Source organism: Paralichthys olivaceus, chromosome 7, assembly GCF_024713975.1.
Source record: "Paralichthys olivaceus isolate ysfri-2021 chromosome 7, ASM2471397v2, whole genome shotgun sequence".
NCBI lineage: Eukaryota > Metazoa > Chordata > Actinopteri > Pleuronectiformes > Paralichthyidae > Paralichthys > Paralichthys olivaceus.
This window is the reverse complement of record NC_091099.1, coordinates 12,026,387-12,049,440: the sequence shown is the minus strand read 5'-3', so window position 1 is coordinate 12,049,440 and position 23,054 is coordinate 12,026,387. Positions and strand designations below refer to the sequence as shown.

Below are 23,054 nucleotides of genomic sequence, written 5' to 3'. Positions count from 1 at the left end.
TGTCCGGAACACTTGAAATGCAACATTGTACTTCCGGTATAGTCACGTGTCACGGGGATGCGGAAGTGACAGAACCGTTGTTTTGCTAAATAAGTAGCTGGGACTTTATCACCGACACTTCTTCTTATTCTTCTTCTATTAAATTTAAACGGTGAACAAGCAGACTGTCCTCATGGTCAGGTAAGACTTATCTATACATGAGAAGCTGTAACCGGTCATTTCATCAGTAGATGTCGGATTAAAGCGATTCTAGCTTCATTATGAGCGGACTGATCAAATGTAACTTTGTATAGCTTGTTCATCTATCATGTCTTTGCCCTTCAAACAAATCAGAGCGGTGAGCTGTTCAAGTTATCAAACACAGCAACAGACATGAACTCGTGTCAGTTCACACAGCAGCACAGTGAATTTGTATTTCCCTGCTTTGTCATGTGAGAGTCAGATGAGGCCGAGGAGCGTGTGTAAGCAGCAGGTTTTCTCTTTAACCATGATGGACTCCTGAATGGGCCCTTTGACATTTGTCCAGGGGCCCCCACCTGCAAGACAACTGCCAAGAGACATAACGGAGACTCAGAACTTCTGCAGAAACACACTAAACATCAGTATGTGCAGACTACAAACATCTGCACCAAACGACTATTAGGAAACAAAAAGTTAGGATAAAAGCATAAAACTAGCAAAAGGTATAAAAAGAAGTGATGTAAAAAAAGATACAATTAATTAAAAACAAGATCATAGAAATAGGTCTCAACAGAATTAGCTTGTCTGATGTGTGGTGGGAGTTGGTTCATAACTTCTGGTGCATAGCAACAGAGAGCTGCTTCCACAAACCTTTTGTAGTTCATTTTTTGGGGTAATTAGAAGACCTTAGGGACCGGTTAGGAATACTCCGATAAACAATCAGAGACGTATGAGGGTGCTGTACTGTTAAAACCCTGGCTGTTTTACTTTTCCGTACCCAAGGGCCAGTTGTGCCGTAATCTATCCATGTGTGTAACGACTGTCATGGTTTTGGATCAAACAACATTCAACATAATCTAATCTCTAATTATCGGCCTATCACAGTTTGATTTATTGATTTTGATGAAATTCTATTGTCATAACCCAGGGGCGAATATACGCTTCTGTACTGAAGATCAGATTTTGATTTGGTGACGCTGCCTTGTCTTAGATGTTGACTTGATTTTCCCTCGGTGTTGATGTTTGTCAGGATGAACCAGAAGCACAGCCTGGAGGGCCAGGTGTACTCGGTGCCTCTCATCCAACCTGACCTGAGGAGAGAGGAGGCTGTCCATCAGATAGCAGATGCATTACTCTACCTGGAGACCATCTCTACAGATATTTTCAGAAGGTAGACCCCAGAATCACACATGCTTATCACACATACATATACATTTACTGGGCACATAGATGTGCTTGCGTTTTTTGTCTTTTTAGATTGTACAGTTATCTCTTTATGCTCTGTGGACCTCTGGGTTTTGCAATAAAATAAATATTTTAATATCTCACTGAATGAATAAGGACTAAATCGAATTATAAATTAAAAGTGGATGCACAATTATTGTAAGAAATGTTTTTGCATCAATCCATTTTATATAAAACTGTTGGTGTCACGATGGTCTTGGAGAGTTGGAGCATTTCCTAGGTTGCAGGTGGGGAAATTGTTGTCCAGCACCTTGGAAACTATAGAAATTTAAATCAATACAACCTTTTTGAAGCGCAATGTGTTAGTAATTAAAGGGATTCAGCACTCTGCAGAGGGCTCTTAATGAAGGAGAAGTGTTGTAGGTTGTCTCAAGTCCCACACTCCATATTCTGCAGTATGGTTTCAGACAAATTTCCCTCTGTGCAGGGATATGTGCACATCTATATTCATTTTGGTTTGTGTGTGTGTGTGTGTGTGTGTGTGTGTGTGTGTGTGTGTGTGTGTGTGTGTGTGTGTGTGTGTGTGTGTGTGTGTTTCTTCCAGGGTGTCTGAGAGTGTGGAGAAAAATCGGCGGCAGTTGCAGAGCGTCACTGACCGGATCAGACTCGCTCAGGCCCGAGTTGACAAGATCAAAGGCAGTAAGAAAGCCACCAAGGTAACGCACCTTCACATCAGAAGGCAGCTACAGACAAACACAATATTGGTAATAGACAATAATTTGATCTGTGTGTGTCACTTATCATCTTTTGTCTGTGCATGTGTTTATAGGTTTTCTCTAGTGCCAAGTACCCGGCCCCGGATCGACTTCAGGACTACTCGTCTATCTTTACTGGGGCTGCAGACCCGTCCTCACAGAGCCGCCCCCGACAAAGGATACAGAACAAACTTCGACCATTTGACGAGAAAGCCTTGCAGGTGAGATGAATATATTAAATGTGCCGATTAAACAAGGGTTTATATTCTTGACATGCAATGCTCTCAGTTCAACATGGTTTCACAAAATGTTCTAATGTCCAATGCTATAATAAACATACAACAGAACAAAATCATTGTTATACAGTTGGCACTGCAGGTTCATAATGTGGTTATTTAGAAGGATGATTAATTTCCATTTATGTGGAATTTTATGTTCTTCCGCTGTGGTCATACAAGGACAAGCTTGTAGCTTTAGTTTTGACTTGTTATGTAGACTGTAGAGGCACCCATGACCTCACGAGAATCAATATTAGAGTAGAGAGCTGGTTCAGTGTTCACCCTGCTCCCCCAGAATCCAGGGTCTTCTTTCCAGCAGCCCTGCTTATGATTTCCATCAATGTCGAAACCCGAATCTGGGATTCTGAGTTGAGTGAATAAAATCCTCTCCAGCCAGGGTGTCCTGAGCTCAACCTTAGGGGGCAGGGTAAGGGAAGGAAAAAGAGCTAGAAGTGCACTTTCCCCTCCATGTTGGAAAGGAGCCAGACGAGGTGATGGAAGCAGCTGATGTTTCCTGGATGCCTCATTGTCAAGGTAATACGTATCCAGTCTGACCTTGCATCACCTCAGGATCCTTCGGGGAGAGTGGGATGATGAGGCAGAAAAGGACATCTGAGCTACTTTGCTCAGCCTAAAATGACCCAGACCTGGATGAGTGGTGGAAAACAGAAGGATGGCTCTTTGTTTTTTTATCTTCTTCACAAATTTTTACTTTTATACTAACAGATTGAATTCATGAGCATTAAGACCAGAGCAGGATTTGTGTCAAATCATTTTCATTATCATCAGGCCAGGCTCTTACGATCTGATAATTGTTAATATATATATAAAAAACATTGCTCTATAAATTAGAACAAAACCTGCCCTTTTCAAAATAGAACAAAAATCAAACTTTATTATTGTTACTTGAGCTGGTCTGGATACAACACACCTCTAATATCAATACACATTCTAGTGGTAAAACATATGAACTATTGTTCACATATGTGTGTTACTGTCTGTTCTGTGCTGTGTATTTCCTGCTTGTTTTTCACTCTGTTGTAGATAAGCAGCTGTTTTGTCATGATGAGCAGAATATCTGTTTAAGAAAACCATTTATCAATCAGCCAGCTGTCTCAATTAATCACAGCTCAGAGTTAAATAACTGACTGACTTCCATTTAATCAAATGTTGCATTGACCTTTTGTATTGTCTTTGTATTTATTATTGTAGTAAAGACATGGCTGATCACACATTTTCTTCTCAGATTTCGCTACAAATTTGATGCTTGATCGAGAAGTAAAGAGGACGTGTGAGAAAGTGCAACAGAAATCCAGTATATACATGTACTTTCACTTCTCAGTCACAGTCAGAGCTTAAGCTGTAGGTTTGGCTACACATCAGTCAAATTCCCGGATGAATTTGTGGCATGCTGCACATATGACAGATTATGAATGTTTATGAATATGAATATATATCATGAAATTATATAGTAATTGTGTGTTTTACTAATTGTATTTTGTGTATGTGTGCGCGCACGCACACTATCAGCACCAGCTCCTGCATTATTCATAGCACCACAGTTCTTCCTTCACCATATTAGGAAACTTGACAAAAAACAACATTTTCTGCTGTGTGCACTTAGATCGTTGTAAAGTGTTTTCTTTTTTCTGTGTGTATTAGTCAGAAGTGGAGAGTGAAATGAAAACATTGCTGACAATTTGTATCTCCTGTGGAAATGCATTATTCAATATTCCCACAGAAGCAAGGTCCCTGACTGTATCATTCAGTATTTCAGTGTTCGTGGGCACATGCGTCTGTGTGCAGGAGCACTTTGGTGACATTTGCCATATGAGTTATTCAAGCTGTAGCTGACATTTTACAGATCTCCCACTCACTCTCTACTTTCCTTTCAGGAGAAGTTAATTTATTTCCCTGTGTGCGTCGGCAATAAGAAGAAGTCCGAGGACGAGACAGAGGAGGGACTGGGAAGTCTTCCTCGTAACATCTCGTCTGTCAGCTCCCTGCTGCTCTTTAATACCACAGAGAACCTGTGAGTCAGAAAAACAAACCAACTGTAAACACAGGATAGATTGAAAACGTTTACTCATATGTTTGGATTTGTGTGTTTTGAAGATATAAGAAGTATGTGTTCCTCGATCCTCTGGCGGGAGCTGTGACTAAAACACACACAACACTAGAGACGGAGAAAGAAGAGAAACCGTTTGATGCTCCGTTATCCATCACTAAGAGGGAGCAACTAGAAAGACAGGTACCTCCAACAGCATTTTCCAACCAGAGTACATTTTCTATTTGACTTTTTATATCAACAATTAATCCTGATTACCTTTTCTCTCTAACAGACTGCAGAGAGTTATTTTTATGTGCCAGATCTGGGCGAGGTGCCTGAGATAGATGTGCCATCGTACTTACCTGACCTGCCAGGTATAGCAGACGACCTGTCGTACAGCGCAGACCTAGGGCCCGGCTTCGCCCCGTCAGGACCCACACACAACATCCCTGAGCTGCCCTCCTTCATTGAAGAGAGCAACGCAGCAGGTACACATACACACCTTTAAAGGAAGCTTAAGACTCACCTGTTGAGACTTACACTTCCTACCTCGCCCTTGTCTCTTTATAATGTTTGATCTAAAAAGATCAGTACAAAGTTTTTACTGTAGCTGCTTTTAGATATTTTCTCAGAGGGATTGTTTGTGAGAGCGAAAATGAGTCAGTTGCTCCAGATGTTTTCTTGAACTTTTCCTGCCAGCCCTCTAGTAAGATGTCCAAAACATTTCTGCGTAAGACCATTTGAGAATACAGCAGGAAATCACAATTGTTCATGTAGAGGACTTAGAAGATAGTAGATGTTAATAAAAAATATTTCAGGATAAAAAAGAGGTGCCATACATGTAGAAAATGTCAACTTGAAAAGATAAGGAGATTTGAGAGCTTTTGGGCGACACTGACGTTGATGTGCTGTAAATAAAAACACAGGGCTCTCTGCAGTGGAATTTAAAGGTCCCTCCTCCTGCTAGAGCTACATGAATATTTAGCACAACTCCGTACTGAATATTCTGGTATATTTCCTATTGTGAACCCGTCTGACCCGGAGAATCTCTTTTCCATTTTTTGGGAGTTCATGTCTTAAACGTCTCATTGCACAAATGACGTTGTATTTCATGTTAACAGTGTTTGCAGACTGATGTGAATTTGTCATCTCTTTGTTTCAGGATCTCAGCTCCAGCCTAATGTTTTACCTCCACCACCACCACCACCCCCTCCCCCTCCACCTCCTCTCACTGAGCCTGCCCTCCCTTCTGCTAGTCCTGCAGGAGCTCCCCCTCCTCCCCCTCCGCCTCCCCCACCTCCTGTGGACAGCCCCACAGTAGTCTCAAAAGTACCAAGCTCAGGTATGTCACATGCACCCAATACAGAAATCCAGCACAGTCTACACGCTTGAAGGAATATGATTGAACTTGACACATTCTGAGAATCCCTATTAATACTCCTACAATTGAGTGAGCCAACTGACACTGATGCTTCCCTGACCGTCTTCTCTGACACTGCAGGTCCCGTGTCTGGGGCTCCCAGCGAGGTGGTTAAAGCGTCAGACGGCCGCGCCAGTCTGCTGGAGTCCATCCGCAACGCCGGGGGCATTGGCAAGGCCAAGTTACGCAACGTCAAAGTGCGCAAGATGGAAAAGAAGAAACAGAAGGAGCAAGAGCAAGGTGTCAGATTGTTTGAGCGTCGATGTGGTTTCTCTGCTCATGTTTTATTAAATGCGACACGATGCAGCTTCAACAATGATGTGAAAGTCATGCAATCAATGCATGACCATTCTCTGGTTAGCATTCACCCATGAGACCAACCTCTTTAAAAAGGCTGACTTGATCATTTGTCTGACCTATTATTCAACGGTATTTCCATCCTTCATTTCCTTTTGCTGTTAAAGAGAACAGCCTTTACTGAGTAGGCTGGAAAAAAAGTCTTTTTGTAATTACTGCACAGCACTGGGAAATGAGAGAAACTGTTTCACTGCTTCAGTTACTAATATTGATTGCATGATTGCTCAGTTACTGCCTGTCTTTGTCTCGCAGCGGTGGGAGCAGCATCGAGTGGTGGAGACTTTATGTCTGATCTCTTCAATAAACTTGCCATGAGAAGGAAAGGTAAGGATCCCTCTTGTGTCGAATCAGAATAGTTATTATAGTGATTGCTTTGCATACAGTAAAAATGTCCTGTCCTTCCTGCAGGTATATCTGGTAAAGGTCCTGCAGGTGGAGAATCCAGCGACGCTCCCCCTGGCACCGGTGGCGCATTTGCTCGGATGTCAGACGTCATCCCACCACTTCCTGCCCCGCAATCTGCAACAGACGATGACGACTGGGAGGCGTAATACGATGGACAATAAACACTTAAAACACTGATGTAAAATGGGCAGTAATTTCCATCGTGCCAGTGGTGAGTGTGTTGAAGTAGCTAAATAAAACACTTTATTGATATCATAGTCACTGTAAAACATATTTTCATGAAATTTAACAGAAACATTTCACCAACATCTTTCCATTAAATAAGTCTTTTTTTTTTTTTACATTATATAACACTTAACATTGACTGCTTTAAATATTTAAAACTTCTTCCAGGGTAAATCATTAACATGGATGCCTACGCCACTGCTGTGCCTGGAATCTGCTTCAGTGATTAATTTTAACAGAACCGAAATTAAAAACTGTTGAGGAGGCGTTCTCGTTTCCAACATGTTCCAGACTGATAAACCACAAGTCAAACTGATAAATGTCCCTTTTAGTCTTTGTCTGCAGTGTGCATTCAAATACTTGGGAATCATTACACTTTACATTTTTCATAAAGGATTGTTACCAGTGCAAAACAGAACAATCTACAAAGTGAGGTAATGAAAATAGAAAAACTCTCTTCGCTGGTTGATTGTTGAATTCCAGCTGCCAACGCACAGAGGTCTGATAGGTACATTTATGTAAATATTGAAGAGCTGCAACAATCTTGTAACAAGGAACATAGTACCGAGACCCTTTAATTATATATATATATTTTTTTATTTTATTTTAGTCAGAGCACATTTTCTTATGTTGCACTGGATTTTTCTGAAGGTTCCTCCTCTTCCAGCTCTTGTCCCAGTGTTGTACCGTTAAGAAAACAGGAAGATGACAGCTGAGCCCTTCAGGAGCAAAATTACACCTGCTTCTGCTTTTTTTCCTGAAAGAACTAAAACACATAACATTTAGTGTAAATAAGAACAGAACAACCAGGTGCTATAGTGTCTCTGTACAGTGGTTTGAGTCTGATTCTTACCTTTCGCAAGGCAGCAAAAGCAAGGCCAAAACTCGTGCATGTGCTGGTGCGATCTTTGATCCACGTGGGAAGTTTGGAGAGCGTAGCGGCTCTGGAGTAACGTCTGTCACACAGCACAATGGAGGAGTAGTCGCCACGATGACGGATAGCTCTTCCTTTGGGCAGAGGGAGTCATTTACTCATGAATAAAAACTATTATCTTACAAAGTAAGGAATAAACATGTATTTTTTCATTAAATTTCAATACTGATCTATTGTTGTGAAATTTGCGTCACTACCTATAGACTGATTCACGGCCTTCATGCAGAGGTTTTCTATCAGTGCTTGGCCAGGGCTCCTCCCTCCACTGTGAGGCTAATACAGACAAAACCATAAAAGAAAATGGTTATGACACTGACAGTGAACTTCATCCCAGTAGTCTTATGATCTTGTGCTTGTTGGTGGACACAGTGAAGCCTGACAGCAGAAACCAGTAGAGTCTCACCATGTGTTTGTCAAGGTAACTCATCTTCTCCTGCAGCTCTGGGGACTTGATGTTGGGATACGGCATTCCCACCATCACTACACACCTTTTATCATGTGAACACAAATACACATTTAATAAACTTAGAAATCAATAGCTGATACAGATTAAAAATGATAAATAGGAAATATGATAAAGATATGTAGTTGAGGCTTATTATTTTACAGTTTAACCAGAAACTTCATTACAAATAACTATAAATAAAGAGAAAATACTAATGCAACCAAATATATAGTATTTTGAGTTTGTTAACTTGAGGTATTTTAAATACAAACATGATTGAACATCTTTTCTGCATTGTTTATTCTGTAACACACAAGTTTTAATATCGGTGCATGTTGGCAAACAAAAGCAGATACTGATATGTACAGAAATGAAGCTACAGATATGATACTGATACTATGATGTCTATGACAGGCCCATATCGGCAAACTGATATATCAGTAGGGCTCTACATTCTACAGTGAGCAGCAGCTATTTGGCTCATGAATTACACTCACCGGCCCAGATCATCAGAGAAATTGATGCCCTCACTCATCTTTCCTCCAACCACAGAGAACAGTAACGCTCCTGTGAGTCCACCGCCACCCAGAGCGCACCTCTGACAAAATGAGAAGAGACAACTAATGTCTGTCAGTGGTAAAGACAATCTCTCCCTTATTGTTAATGTGGAGTTATGAGGTCTGACATTTTAAGCAGTGCTAGTTTTACCTGGATACAGCGGGAGAAGTCGCTCAGCACCTGCTCTACCTGATTGGCTTTCTTTGGCTCCTGGAAGATCTGAGGAGACGTTTGTCAGTTTTGAGACAGATGATGAGGGAACTCTACCCTTGAGTTGACATGATAAATAAGGCAATTTTGGGTAAAAAGGGTAAATAATAAGAGATCAGCTAACCTTCTTTTTGTTGGCGAGACGAGCCAGAGCACCACTGGCCTCCCAGTGACAAACCATCCGCCTCGAGTACTCATAAGAAGGAAAGAAACACACGACTCCTCCCGGTACCACGTTACAAATGTTGGAGAGAATGCGCCCTGTCTCATCCATCTACCAAAATGCATGCACATTTTGCAGTAAAGCAATCAATCAAATTATAGCAAGAATAGACGAATAGTATGTGTTGGTTACCATCTTTGGAGAGTCTCTATTTTGGAAAGTAAAATCCAGCTCCTGACCAGAAGGACCGCTACACAAGACGAGGGGAAGAATGTTCTCCGGAGGAATTACATGACCTAAAGACAAAATAAATAAATAAGCTTTTGGACTTAAACATAATAATTTAACCTACTGTTATTTTACATTATCAAATAAAACAATCCAGCCTAAAAAGAATATATAAAGACAATTATTGTCCAGCACTTTTTTAGGTTCTTGTTGGTTGGTGTGTTTGTAAAATAGATTACGCAAAAAATACTGGATGGATTACCACAAGACTCGTGCAAGGAGGGGCCAAGGAAGGACCCATTAAATTTAGAAGTGGATCCAGATCAGGGGGCACATTCAGGATTTTTTTTCAGTTTCTGTAGTGGCCTTTTTGGTATTGTATTTTCCATTGAATACTTCATGGATGTTGATTTAAAAAAATCATATTACATCTATGAGTGTTAAATTTGGAGCAGCTTGACTGGATTTAAGGGGACTGTTAGAGGTATGTGCTTAACTGAGTACTATTCCAGTAATTAGAGTTTTTTATCCAACATTCCCACAAAAGGAAATATTGATAAGCGCATCACTAGGAGAGAGTGCACCATAAAAACACAACAAAAGAAACTCTGCAGGTTAATAAAATGGGACACTCACCACAGGAAAACTCACTGATGCGATCTTCTCCAACTCCCGCAGAAAATAGAAGCTCCTGTTTGAAGTCTGAAACCTGCATATGACAACTTTCAGAATCATAAAATGTAAAAAGCAAAAGCTTCGTCATATTGTAGTAGATTTAAAGTGACCCACAGGCTGCATGGTGCCCCCAGCAATGATGACGGCCCTGCACTCCTTCAGAACCTGGGAAAAGTGGACCGCTGGATTCAACAGCAGGAACTTGACACTGTTTTCTGACAAAGTACCTGAGATAAAAGTTTTAAAAAATTTAACTCAGCAATATACTTTTCTTAATGGCCTTTAATTGATTTGTGAGTAAAAACAGATAATGGTACCTTGTCTGTGCACCACCACTCGGCCATCGGTGTTGCTGTTGGTGAGAGCCTTAAAGAAACCCTCCACCTGCATCATGGGAGATGCAGACAGCGTTTTATCAGCCTCTACTGTCTCCTGCTGGTCTGCTGAAGAACCCGCACAGTATTAAAAAGAAAAATCACTACAGGCAGAGACATGCCAGGTGGTTCACAGTCAGTTTTGCTAAATGCCAGGTTCATGTGTGGATCTAAGTCAAGACCTCTGACCTGGTGCAGTGCTCTGGTTGGTCTGCAGTGTTTGGAGGTAGCGGTTTAAGCCCTCTGTGCGTCGGTTCTCTTTGTTGGAGGAGGCCTGAGTGTGCAGGTTAACACCTGAACCTGCGTACTTTTCCACAAAACCACCCAGCTGCAGAGGAGGATACATGTCATGTACATTTCATTTGACAGTAGCTCACTCTCAGAACAGTAGACTATCTATAAGAGGCATTAATATACATTAGGGACTTACTTTTCTGCTGATCATGCTCTTATCAAAGTATTTCTGTAGCTACAGGGGGAATGACAGAATCAGAGTTTGTAGTGATGAGTATGGCAATGACTTTGACTTTCAATACCATCATGGTGAACTACCTTAAACAAGTTGATGTTGTCAATCTGAGCCTTGAAGAGGAAGTTGTTGATGGTAAACATCTCTGTTCCTAAAAGAAAAAAAACACTCTGAAAATTAATGATTGTCCGTATGGAGGTGAGTTTATGTCTGTGTACAGTTACTTACTGACCTGTTTGTGTCATCTGGCTTTGTGGATTCTGTCCCACCTTACCTGCACAGATAATATTTACACAGAGATCAGAATTGAAATTCACTCTCCATTACTGTCTCCTCCTCCACCTGGTAACAGTAAATATGTTCAGCCCACAAAACACTCACCTCCCAACACCTGGACAAGCCCTTCAATCCCAAACATAATCTGTTTGATGTACATCAGGTTCTTTGCCTTCAGCCTGCTCCTGATGTTGCAGATACACAAACATAAACATGTCAGGAAGGTAAGATAAAGCTTAGAATTTTCTAATCAGTATATTGTGTAATTCTGTGTGTGTGTGTTTACACTCACTTATAGCGGTCAGCGTATTGGCTGAGCTGGGAGTGAGCGCGGCTGAGCTGCAGAGGGTTTAGATTTTAATAAATCACAGGGAATATAAAAAATCCACTTTTATTGATGGTGTGTGTGTTTACCTGCGCTCCAGTCAGCTCTGCACTGTGTATGCAGGAGAGTGTGTCACTAAGATTGTGAGCTTCGTCAATGATCACCACCTGTAAAAAAAAAAACATATTTCAAATACAGTTCTGCTGCCAAATGACCTGAAAAAGATCAGGCACCCAAACTGTCATGTGTTTACTTCTTACATTCAAAAATATAATTGCTGTGTGCCACCATTTGCCAAAGGTTTCAACACCACTGAGGTATTTTAAACACAACATGACAATAGCGGCAAATGCTAAACAAATCTATTGCACAATCAGAAAGGATTAAAATTTAAACATGTAATTCTACCTGTCCCTTCAGCTGTATCCCTGCTGCCCTTCTTGTAGCTTCATGAAGAACCATCTGATAGGGCAACACCACCAACTACACAGACATAAAAACATAGATCAGACTGCAAGTCAAAGAGAGAAGACATTCAAATGCTTGAATGCCTGAAAATCTATACTTAAATGAATATGCTTTTTATCAGTTCAGCCTTAAAAGATTCAGAAAAGCTCAGGATAAACATAGAACAAAGAACAGGATTACCTGTGCAGGTGGAATAGCGAGGCGCGTGGAGTAGTAAGGACATGAATGCGTTTCCCTGCCGAGTTTCAGCAGCTGCTCGATGTCGTGGACTTTTCCTAGAACCTCATCCCTCATTTGCTGCAGTGCCATAGCTTTGTTATAGGGACACACACTCTTTGCGGGGCCTCGCTTACGTTTCACACCCTCCTCATGAGGCTGTTTCTCTGCAAAATGACGAACAAGCATTACAAATCTCTTAATTCAAACATGAAGTTACCTGGAGATGTTCTGTATTATCAGCAGTTATGAAGCAGGAGGTTCTGACCGTGTTTGTTTTTCTGCATCTCCATGCAGCGGTCATTGATGCGCTGGATGCTGCCAAGGCGACGCACCTCCTCATTGATGCACAGATTCTGGAAAGTACACAGGTTTATGTTCCCTGAGCAAACAGTGTCAGATAAGATTGACAATTATCAAGTTTTAAAAATTGAAAACAAGTAATACGTTGTGTGCAGTGCTAAGTATGTTCTTTTGTGTGTGATAGACAGAAATGGAGATGCAATACACTGTTTATGGATCCTTTTATTTCAAATGATATAATTAAAGGTTTCGCTATATAATCACTTAAGTGTGATTAGATGAAAAAAGGTATGCTCGTGCATACCTGTCTTGAGCCCAGGGTGACCAGACGGATGTCCTTGCTGAAGGGGCTCTTTTGAACCTCATGGACAAATTGGGCCAGCTGGGAGTGTGTGCGACTGCAATAGTAAATCTGTGAACACATACAGAACAATTAATACTGTGTTTTACATCAGAGGGAGCTCATCCTTCTGGTATAAAACATCTTACAGCAATATTGTAAAATTTCTCAGTCTCACACACCTTGTTGACGTGTTCTTCGATCAGTTCATCATCATCATCATCTTCAGGCCCAAGGAATCTGGACATGTGAGCAAACACACCCTGCGGTCATTGTCTTTTCTTTACAATTGTTTAATGTGACATAACATTTGATACAGCTGGGACACATAATGGCCATCTTTACCGGCTTTTGTTCTTTGACTCATCATCACTCTCATATTCTGCAATGATAAGCTCCTCATCCTCTTCATCTCCTTGTGTCTCTGTGTGTTCCTCTTTACTGAGCTGAAGCAACTTGAACGCCTCCTCATCCTCAGCGCTCTAGAAATACATACACAGAAATGTACGTAATTTCAAAGATTTGATTTACAGTGATTGTTACTTTGCCTGGGTTCTTGAAAATGCCACCATGCAATATCACTTACCTTTCTTTTCATTGCATACTTGAGCTGAACGTTGTTTCTGATCATTTCCAATCGTTCTTCCCTCTTCTTTCTTTTTAATTCTTCCTCCTGACACAAACACATCCGATAATATTCGAAAACTATGAGGAAAAAAGCCAGAGATCGACAGCAAAGTAATGTGACATACAAAAACAGTAAACTACCTTCAACTTTGTCACCAGATCACGTTCTGCCTTTTTCTGAACAAAGTCAGTGATCCAGTCAGGCTCTGCCGAGGAGCTGGCCGTGGTGGATTGAACTGCGGACGTGGAAAGAGCTGCTTCTCCTTCCTCCAGTAGAGCAGCCGTCTGCCGTCTCCTCCTCTCCTCGTGGTCTGTGAGCCAGCTCAGAGCTCCACAGATCAGACTCAGAGACTTACCCTGCAGTAAAGGACACACACAAACTTTAAGTTATTAATGAAATCTAACAACCACTGCACTGATGAAAGAAAATATTAGATAAGAGATAAGATTTGCTGACATCAGTAATAGCATTTAATAAGTTAACATGCAATATATACACAAGGAAATATAAAAATATACATAAAATAGGTACAATATATAAAGTGTAAACAGAATATATACGATGTGAGCAGAACAATACACATGCACACATACTGTACACACCGTTCCTGTGGGGCTTTCAAAGATGCCAACCTTCCCCTGGTCCAGGGCGCTGTACAAGGCTTCCATGAACTGCTCCTGGATGTTATAGGGCTGGTAGGGGAATGGAAACTGGGCCCTGCTGCTCTCCATTCCTGTGATCCTCCCTTGAACATGAAGACACAGATGTCACATTAAATGTTTATTCTAAGATTATGAAATGAGCCCCCCTGGCTGATTAAACCACTGAGCAGCACACAGTGTGTTTAGACTGGTTAAACTACAGATAGTAATGTTATGTCTATAACTGGATCAGTTTGCCTCCATTTAACCGCGGTGCTTGTCACCTTGTCTCCATGTTAGCTGCGTGTTGTCCAGCAGCTAGCATTTCTACTTGTAACTGTCTTTTAACAACATTGACGCTGTAAACTCTCTGAAATACGCCAAGTAGCTACTTTTCCATCCGCCCGAGTCCCCACGTTAGCTAAAGCCTTTTCCAACTAATGTGAATTATACTATTCAGACGCAGTTTTCATATACTTACTCGCAAATGTGCTAAAACTGAGTATGTACTTCGTGTTGTGTTTATTCTTCAACTCGCGGGTCTTCAATATCCGCGCCAACACCCAGCACTAGGCTGAGGATCTGACCAATGGGAAGCGAGATGCCACAAGGAGTGCTTGTTTTAGTGCAGTGCAGTGCTTGCGTGGACGGAGCTGTGCACAAATATGCCACATTTTCCTCAAATAAAACCGAATTATGAGATTATTACAGACTGGCTTCACTAAACTATGTATATACAATCAACCAGCACAGTTAATATGTGGAATCATGCAGAAACTATTCTCATGTTTAACATGCACCGCCTTTGCGGGAGATGCTGATGTATATACGTAATGACGCCTACGAGGGTTCATACCCCCTGGTTGCTCGCAGACGCTCTGGAAAGTTCTCCGTCCTTCTTCAAGCGATTGTTTAAAATCAGACGTGCCAGACAACGTGGACTCGCCTCCTCCGAAAGCTGCCCTCCTGCGTGGATTCAAGCAGTGACTGGTGCACAACAAGAGCACAGTATCCGGAGTATCTCTCCCCTCTTGTGCTCTTATTTTTAGCCGCGTTGAGAAAGTAGCTCATTTAAGGCTAGCGGGGAGCCTCGATCAGCGCCAGGGAGTGAGGTTGTTGCCCGCTGCTGCCGCCGCTGCTGCTGCTCACGGTGTGGTGCTTGGAGAAGTACTTAGCTTTAGCCTCCGCTGCTTTGAATCGTGCTGCAGGTCGGACCAGAGTCGGAAGAGCTGCCTCTTGACAATGACTGCAGAGGAGCAAAGTGAACACACCATCCCCATGGAGGGAGAGGACATCACGTCAAAGAAAGACGGCGGCGTGTTAAAGGTAAATGACAGTGTTGTGCTGCTTCATGTTCACCCAGCTAGCTAAGAGGGGGTTAGCTCGCTGCTTGTTATTGACCCAAACGGCTAGGCTAACGTTAGCTGTTGTTAGCTAGGCTAGCACTGCCACTGACTTCAGTGTTGACAACAACGTAGCGCTGTTTATCTCGTTCCCTGTCGTCGGTCTCATAGCTAACGTAGCTCCATGTTAGCAACAACAACGCAGCAGTCGTTTCTATTTGTTGTGAGCTGTTGACCCAATGCACAATCTAGTATTGTTAATGGCTGATATTCAAACACGTACACACACAGGTCGATCGTTCTGTCACTGTGAGGAGAGTCAGACATAATGCATTCAACACACTAACTCATATTATAACATAAATCTGCCTAACATGACCCTAACTCAACGAACTCAACCCTATATTGCTCAAACACACACGCTCACACACTCAAATGGGTTCACTAATGTTACCAAATTGCAGGTGCTGGCTCATACTTTGAGATAAATGACCTACCGCTTTTAATGAAATTCTCTTTCTGTCTCTTTTTCCAGCTGGTGAAAAGAGAAGGTACAGGCACAGAGTCGCCTATGACAGGTGACAAAGTGTTTGTGCATTATGTCGGTACCCTTCTGGATGGTACTCATTTCGACTCGAGCAGAGATCGAGGAGACAAGTTTTCCTTCGAGTTAGGCAAAGGTTTGTTTCATAATGTACAGAGACATTGGAAATTCTCCTGCCATGTTTTTTGCAGCCAGCAAGTGTTGGTAATTGGCCTTCCCTGTGTTAAGGTCAAGTAATAAAGGCGTGGGACATCGGTATAGCCACTATGAAAGAGGGGGAGCTGTGCCAGCTCATCTGTAAGCCAGAGTACGCTTATGGCTCTGCAGGCAGCCCACCCAAGATACCCCCAAATGCCACTCTTGTTTTTGAGGTAAGTCTCAGTGATGTCAGGTTAACACACTTAAACAGTATTTCTGCACTTTTGGTTTAAATCCAGCATGCTTTACATTGATCCTTATTCGGTATGCAAAGACATTAATTAACATGACTTCAGGTGGAACTGTTTGATTTCCGAGGCGAGGACATAACTGAGGATGAAGATGGAGGAATCATCCGTCGCACTATCACTAAAGGCCAGGGATATTCCAAACCTAATGAAGGAGCTGCTGTTGAAGGTACTACGTCAAGACTCAGCTCTTGCCTTGTCAAACATTCAAGAAATCCACATGCTAATAGGCGATGCAATTATTCTTTCAAGGTCCCTTGAAACATAAAAAAGAAAAAAATCAATAGTATGAAATATTATTTTGATGAGTGTATTTAATTTTTAAAAGCTTGATTTATCTCCATTTTTGTAAAGTCAGTGTTTTATTAGTAACAGAGCAGTTTTAGGCTTTGGTGCTTTTCATGCAAACAAAACTGTGTGTCACATTCCTGTGTAGTTATGTAACAATAGTAATAGCGACTGTGCCACAAATGTAGCTTAATTAAGTTGCAACCAACATGTCAAACCACAACTAATTAAATATTTAAGTGTTTGCCTAGAGGTGTCTGTGTATTCAAATCGATTTTTGATCCATACAACACCATAATTATTCTGAATAAACATTATGATGGTCGACTGGGCCTAAGTAGCAAATTCATTATTAAAGCTGCAAGCAGCGATGGTTGGGCCCTCGCAGTCCGTGTGCATCGGAGTGTGCTGCTGCTGTGGTGCAGTTGCTGGAGGTGCTTGACACAGCTTGTTATTGTGTTATGTGCTTGCACAGAGAATAAATGGGGTTAAATGTCACATCCTGTTGAGGTGTGGATCTGGTTGCTAGTAGGTGGTGCTATGATTATGTTGAATTTTGGCATGTAAATATGGTCACGCCAGGACACCAACATGTTAAGTTATGTGCAGATTGGACAATGTTCAGTAAATTTTTACTAATGTAACATTAATGTGATGAAATCTACACTTCTAATAACTACATACAACATTTGAAGTTTGGGCAATTTAAGCTTATACACTCAAATTACAACAAGTAAAGAGTCATAACTTTCATAATTTTCTACCATGTCTTAAGGGTCTTCTGACCAAATTTAAGATGAATGTAGTCAACCTGCAAGGTGGAGTAAATCACAGTAGAAAACATGTAATTTCTTATTGCCAGTAGGGGGCACTGTGACTCAATATTGTCATGTAGCTGTATTCAGGCAAGGAGGCTTATCAGACATGTGAAGTTTGGTGCAGATCGGATAATGTACACTGACGTTACAACAACATCCTGCTTCACTGGAAACATTGAAATTCAACAAAAATGACCACTTAATCCAAAATAGCTGACTTCCTGTTGAGGTTGGAATATGGATCCCACAGACTTGTTTGTACATCTGGGCCTAAAACATGTGCCCAAAGATTTTTATGCATTTTGGTAAAACGTGCCGCAGGGGCTGCACTTAGGGGGGCGCTAATGTGTCAATTGTCCATCTGCGAATAACATTTCACAATTACATTTCTCACTCATCAGAAGTTTGTGCAAAGTTTCAGCAAAAGTTACGCATGTTCAGTTCACCAAATATGCGATTCATTGGGAGGACAAAACATTTTAATTTTACTTGTGATGAGGAGAGATACACCACCTATGTCAGATGGTAGGATTAACCTACCATGATTCATTTACTGGCATCCTAAAGAAAGCAAAAAAAATGGACTAACAGTTGCAGCGCCTATCTTCAGTTGCTTCTTCTCAACAGTTGACAATCAACTACATGTTAACAAGTTTGTGATCTGTAGCTCAAGCTAATTTCTGTGTTTCCCCGTCCCTTTCAGTAACTTTGGAGGGCAGCTGTGAGGGACGTGTGTTTGATGAGAGAGAACTGAAATTTGAGATTGGAGATGGAGAGAGTCTTGGTCTTCCACCTGGAGTGGAGAAAGCCCTAATGGCTATGGAGCAAGGAGAGGAGGCACTCTTCAACATTAAGCCTAAGTATGATCACGTGTACCAAGGAGGAAACTTACAGTTTTATTTTAATGATGTCTCACAATAGTTCTTAAAGTATATCTCTACATCTCAGCCTGATCTGTTGTTCACATATTACTTCCATGAACTGTACCTGCAACACAGAAACGACAGCAGCAGGTTATACAGCATTTCCCTTATTTGAAGTAATTCATTTTAAGTGTCATTGGTTTTTAGGTATGGCTTCGGGAATGCAGGAAATACAAAGTATAACATTCCTGATGGAGCAATGCTGCAATACAAGATTAAGCTGACAGCTTTTGAGAAGGTAAACACATGTTGTTGATGTGTTGTTGCAAACACAATCTGACTTCATTAGGCCAATTACGTTTCCACTGTGTTCAGCGAGTTTATCCTCTTTTTGAGATGTGATGAATATTTGTTGTCTTCAGGCCAAAGAATCTTGGGAGATGAACACGGTAGAGAAGCTGGAGCAGAGCAGCATCGTCAAAGAGAAGGGAACACAGTATTTCAAGGTACAGTACCCATGGGAATTTGTATTTATAAAGCACGTAGCAATATAAGCAGAGTTACACTTTGTTTGGTTTCTAAAACTATCATTTATTTTTCCCTAGGATGGAAAATACAAGCAGGCATCAGTTCAGTATAAAAGGATCGTGTCATGGCTGGAACATGAATCCAGTTTGTCAGAGGAGGACGAGAAGAAAGCGAAAGCGTTGCGGCTGGCTGCACATTTGAACCTGGCCATGTGCTTCCTTAAACTACAGGAGCCAAACCTAGCCTTAGAAAGTTGTGACAAGGTATCAAATATTCGTTTGATAGGCTGTTTCAATGCTGATCATTTAATTGGTTTGATAATGAAAACATTTCTATTATGCTCTGTTCATGTTTTTAGGCTCTGGAATTAGATTCTTCTAATGAGAAGGCTTTGTTCCGAAGGGGAGAGGCACTGTTTGGTATGAAGGAGTTTGACATGGCAAGAGATAACTTCCAGCAAGTTGTACAGCTGTATCCTGCCAACAAGGCTGGAAAGAGCCAGGTATACAGCCATGTGTCTTAAAAGTTCATTCTAACAACTTTCAACCGGGTTCTCAACTTCCTAGATCACAAGGATTGAATTAATTACAAACCGAAAAAAGATGAATGGTGATACGCTAGTTACTCATCTGAAGTAAACACAGCAGATATTGCGAAAATTAAACAAAACAAACAAGATTTAAATATAAATGGAAAAAAAGAAGTAGAGAAGGTTCAGCCATTAAAACAACACCTAGAATGGCACTCAGTGCCGTGCATAACTCCACCAACGCCCAATAGTTGACTTATGAAATCACATTTCATTTCGCTAGATCAAAATTTTTATTTTGGTCTGCACCTAATTGCATTCACTCATAAATATTAGTCCTCAAATATGCCTAATCCATACATGATTCCCTGGGAACTTGGGAAAATGCTAAAGAAGATTCTTGTTCTTGCCCTGTCAGAAAGAAAGAAAAAAATCTTTCTCCGGATCAACACAGAGAGTTCTTTTTTGGCTCATGTCCTTGCCTTCCACCAAGGTTCATGGATATCTGTTCAGTAGTTTTTCCCTAATCCTGCTGACAACAAAAAAACATACCACCAAATGGACAGGGGTTAAAACAGAACCTTTGTGGCCGAGGTAATGAAATACAAACAAGGAATTGAGCAAGGGAGGACAATAAATGATAGCATTTGGCAACTTGGCGGTAGAAAAAAGCATGAAAACATTTTCAGACATTCTGACAAAGGACAGGTTAAATATGTGAATTACCCTTTAGTTCATATATGGTCAAATACAGTAACAATCAAAGTAATTGCAAGTTTGGCTCTAATATTTTCTTCATTATATCCTGCCAGTTGGCTCTTTGTCAGAAACGTATCAAGGAGCAGCACGAGAAGGACAAACGCATCTATGCCAACATGTTCCAGAAGTTTGCTGAGAGGGATTCAAAGGTGATGGCTTGTCCTTTCCACAATGGCCACAAGAGGGCAGGATAGGCCTCTTTATAGAGACTGACTTGTTTTGTTTTTTTTCCTTCTTGCTCCTGAACAGAAAGAAGCTGTAACGGTGAAGAGCGAGAGCAAGGAGAACGGCAGTGATGAGATGGAGGTGGAGAACGGAGACAAGGAAGTGGCAAGTGAAGAAAAGGCATAGATGAAGAGGTCACTGAGCTATGGTTTAACTGTACTTCAGACTTTTGTAAGCTGTTTGTGTTTCAGGGGTGTGTGGGTGTGAGTGAAATGTCTGTATGAGAACGAGCGTGTCACACAAGAGCACTGACTTTGGGCACTTCGCTGGCTGTCTTTGTGTTCTGGCTAGCTGAGTGAGGCAGGTGGGTGGGGGAGTGGCAGCTTCCCTTACTGACGGCACAGGGACGTGGATGTCGTGATTAAATTGAGTGCCACAACCTCACCCCGAACCCTTTCCGTCCACAGCCTAGAATTGTTCATGTGTTGTTTTTTCCTCACAGCGCTTTGGGTAGGAATAAAGTGCATCCCAACTGTTATGTGCTGAAATTCAAACCCTCACCCGTCAAGGGCTAGACCATTCACCCTGCACCACCTTTCGTCCTTTACCCTTCCTTTCAATTTTCCTATCCATCCAATCCTCCTCATGGGCCTACTGATCAATTCCTGTAGTTGCAATGGCTATGTGCATAGATATGATGTCTGAATGTTGGTGCCTGTGTCCCAAAGTAGAAATGTAGCAGCGCTGTGGATAAGTGGAGTAATGAGACCTTTTCCTGGAATAGCTGTCGAGAGTTTGAGCTCCCCGTATATCCCCAAGGGTACAGGACTGTTCACATTTGCTTTGACTTTGTACTTTTTTTCCCTCCCCCCCTTAGTATTGTGCTTGTGATTTCTGTATTGGTCCCAAAATGATGAATACAACCAATTACTTAACTGGAATATGTGCATTTTAAAGCAGCTACAGTAGAAAGGACCTTAAAAATTAGCTTCTCCTGGACGAGCTGAGTAATAAACAGTTAAGTCTTAGTCTTAATTTACTGTTAAAAAAAGTAAATGTACAAACGGCTCATCAGATTCAGCCCTGTTGTCTCATTTAAAAACAGTTGGCTGTGGGTTGTATGTTGAGTTGATCTGTATTTGTTGGAAGGGTCTTGTTTGTTGTGCCCTGACAGAAGGATAAAATAAACAATAGAAACAACTGGAGCATGTGTGTGTATGTTCTTGACTGTTCCTCAATATTTATAGTCACCTAACTCTGCTTGTAATTCTACTGTATCTCTTTTTCTTACAAACCAAATGCTGTGAACAAAAAAAACTGTTTTTCACTGATAAGACAAAACTTATAGAACCTGTTAAATATTAGTTGATGAGTTGACGTGAGTATATGATTCAATCGAACTTTTACTTCATGATGTGAAATATGTTATTAAATTTGATTAGGTTTCACTTCAGATTATATTTAAATTTACAGTTGTATATTAAATTAATTTTATGTCAAAGTGATGTTGCCATTAACATCCTCTAATAGATTTCCAATAGATTCAAATGTAATGATCTGTTAAAGGTTCAGTGTGTAAGATTCAGGTGAAAGGGATCTATTGGATATAAAATAATCCTAGTGATGTTTCCACTATGTGTTTCATCTATATTGTACAGATTGTTGTTTTCTTTACCCTAGAATGGGCTCTGTCTATTAGAATACTTGATATTTACATTGGGAGCTGGTCCTCTCTATGGAGGCCGCCATGTTTTTCACAGTGGTCCAAACTGGACAAACTAAACACCTTTTGAGTTTTCATGACAAATGAAGTTCACCACAGGTTCTCTTTCATGTTTGGAAGGAGAGGGTGAGTTGAGGGGTGTTCAGTAGCAACATGCAATTTCACCACTAGATGTCACTTCATTTAGTATATTATATTTAGATGTCACTATATAAGTATTCTTTAGGAGGTTTTGTTTTCTATGAATTGAAAAATGAACTGGCCTATTTATATAGTTTGCATTATGTTGAGGTGTAATGACTATTTTCATTGTTCTCTGTTTCATTGAAAAAGCAAGTAGTGAAGAAACTAATAGGCAGACTGATGTTAGAGATGTTGTTGCATAGGTTTGCATCTGCACAAGAAAACATTTCACTGTTCATATTTCATAATGCCTGCATGAGTGAGCAGCTATTTGTACAGTCAGTGTTCATGCAGAATTTATTAACTACAGCGTTTAGGAACAGGCACATTTTTTACCCAGTGTGCATCTGCACTTGTCAGGAGGTCAGAGTTTTCTTTTCCCGAGGACACTCAGGATCTGATCTGATCCTCGGACTCCTTGCAGATGTGCTCTCTATCTTGAGTGATAATATCCTACAACCACAGGTGGAAAATAAAGCTATGGCCTTTATGGATGATAAACAAAACTTTCTAAACACACAGTCACAGCTGTGGGAGTCACATTAATGTTTTCACCCATGGAGATAAGAGCATGGGTTTATTTTGTAGGCACAGCAAGTGTTGGTGGGCAGTTTATACCGTTTATTGACCTGTCAGGATGGGATTATAGGAGAGTGAGAGGAGCCACGCGCACCAGGGATATCTTGGGGGACCGGGTAGTGCGCGCACACATGAGAGTGGTGGATAAGAGGGTGGGTGGCAGGCGGACGGGCTGCAC

The 23,054-nt window shown here is 41.2% G+C and overlaps 3 protein-coding genes across 6 annotated transcripts; 2 read left to right on the top strand and 1 right to left on the bottom strand.

The window, feature by feature from the left end:
* The first annotated feature begins 19 nt into the window (after nucleotides 1–19).
* wash1 (WAS protein family homolog 1) lies at nucleotides 20–7,960 on the top strand. 2 transcript variants are annotated; one of them, XR_011243475.1, is made up of 12 exons: nucleotides 20–180; nucleotides 1,211–1,351; nucleotides 1,970–2,081; nucleotides 2,195–2,341; nucleotides 4,294–4,430; nucleotides 4,514–4,649; nucleotides 4,741–4,936; nucleotides 5,611–5,790; nucleotides 5,950–6,108; nucleotides 6,478–6,549; nucleotides 6,634–6,841; nucleotides 7,024–7,960. XR_011243475.1 is itself a non-coding variant. In XM_020078942.2 (11 exons), the coding sequence occupies exons 1-11, from the start codon at nucleotides 173–175 to the stop codon at nucleotides 6,774–6,776; spliced, it is 1,431 nt and encodes a 476-aa protein (XP_019934501.1). In that variant the 5' UTR covers nucleotides 20–172; the 3' UTR covers nucleotides 6,777–6,887. The 2 variants fall into 2 exon arrangements, 1 of the variants encoding a protein (XP_019934501.1); XM_020078942.2 differs by lacking the exon at nucleotides 7,024–7,960 and having other exon boundaries at nucleotides 6,634–6,887.
* On the bottom strand, nucleotides 7,437–15,098 carry ddx11 (DEAD/H (Asp-Glu-Ala-Asp/His) box helicase 11). Of its 3 annotated transcripts, none has more exons than XM_069528683.1 (28): nucleotides 14,965–15,098; nucleotides 14,070–14,212; nucleotides 13,608–13,823; nucleotides 13,426–13,512; nucleotides 13,185–13,321; nucleotides 13,022–13,079; nucleotides 12,804–12,911; nucleotides 12,465–12,552; nucleotides 12,161–12,363; nucleotides 11,921–11,995; nucleotides 11,602–11,679; nucleotides 11,480–11,526; nucleotides 11,293–11,372; nucleotides 11,144–11,185; nucleotides 10,995–11,062; nucleotides 10,873–10,911; nucleotides 10,632–10,770; nucleotides 10,386–10,511; nucleotides 10,183–10,295; nucleotides 10,030–10,102; nucleotides 9,358–9,461; nucleotides 9,127–9,276; nucleotides 8,943–9,011; nucleotides 8,732–8,832; nucleotides 8,193–8,277; nucleotides 7,987–8,062; nucleotides 7,709–7,863; nucleotides 7,437–7,621 (listed from the first exon to the last, which is right to left on the bottom strand). In XM_069528683.1, the coding sequence occupies exons 2-28, from the start codon at nucleotides 14,196–14,198 to the stop codon at nucleotides 7,589–7,591; spliced, it is 2,679 nt and encodes an 892-aa protein (XP_069384784.1). In that variant the 5' UTR covers nucleotides 14,199–14,212; nucleotides 14,965–15,098; the 3' UTR covers nucleotides 7,437–7,588. The 3 variants fall into 3 exon arrangements, with proteins under 3 accessions (XP_069384784.1, XP_069384783.1, XP_019934500.2); XM_069528682.1 differs by lacking the exon at nucleotides 14,965–15,098 and adding an exon at nucleotides 14,590–14,721; XM_020078941.2 differs by lacking the exon at nucleotides 14,965–15,098 and adding an exon at nucleotides 14,590–14,721 and having other exon boundaries at nucleotides 10,386–10,508.
* On the top strand, nucleotides 14,955–21,596 carry fkbp4 (FKBP prolyl isomerase 4). The gene is made up of 11 exons (XM_020078943.2): nucleotides 14,955–15,434; nucleotides 15,987–16,131; nucleotides 16,224–16,366; nucleotides 16,490–16,610; nucleotides 18,251–18,407; nucleotides 18,618–18,708; nucleotides 18,833–18,916; nucleotides 19,016–19,201; nucleotides 19,297–19,440; nucleotides 20,280–20,375; nucleotides 20,476–21,596. Exons 1-11 carry the CDS (start codon nucleotides 15,351–15,353, stop codon nucleotides 20,575–20,577), a joined length of 1,353 nt encoding a protein of 450 aa, XP_019934502.2. The 5' UTR covers nucleotides 14,955–15,350; the 3' UTR covers nucleotides 20,578–21,596.
* Nucleotides 21,597–23,054: the final 1,458 nt, after the last annotated feature.

Bases quoted from the DNA above. Each gene is read 5' to 3' on its own strand.
- ddx11 (XM_069528683.1), bottom strand. From the start codon at position 14,198: ATGGAGAGCAGCAGGGCCCAGTTTCCATTCCCCTACCAGCCCTATAAC. The intron at 11,996-12,160 runs GTAATCCTGTTC...ATGTCTGTGTAG, and splicing joins TCGCTATTCCACCTGCACAG to TTGGTGGTGTTGCCCTATCA. The intron at 11,680-11,920 runs GTAGAATTACAT...TTTTTTTTACAG, and splicing joins GGATACAGCTGAAGGGACAG to GTGGTGATCATTGACGAAGC.
- wash1 (XM_020078942.2), top strand. The intron at 1,352-1,969 runs GTAGACCCCAGA...TGTTTCTTCCAG, and splicing joins TCTACAGATATTTTCAGAAG to GGTGTCTGAGAGTGTGGAGA. The intron at 4,431-4,513 runs GTGAGTCAGAAA...TGTGTTTTGAAG, and splicing joins TTTAATACCACAGAGAACCT to ATATAAGAAGTATGTGTTCC.
- fkbp4 (XM_020078943.2), top strand. From the start codon at position 15,351: ATGACTGCAGAGGAGCAAAGTGAACACACCATCCCCATGGAGGGAGAG. The intron at 19,202-19,296 runs GTATCAAATATT...TCATGTTTTTAG, and splicing joins CCTTAGAAAGTTGTGACAAG to GCTCTGGAATTAGATTCTTC. The intron at 19,441-20,279 runs GTATACAGCCAT...ATATCCTGCCAG, and splicing joins ACAAGGCTGGAAAGAGCCAG to TTGGCTCTTTGTCAGAAACG.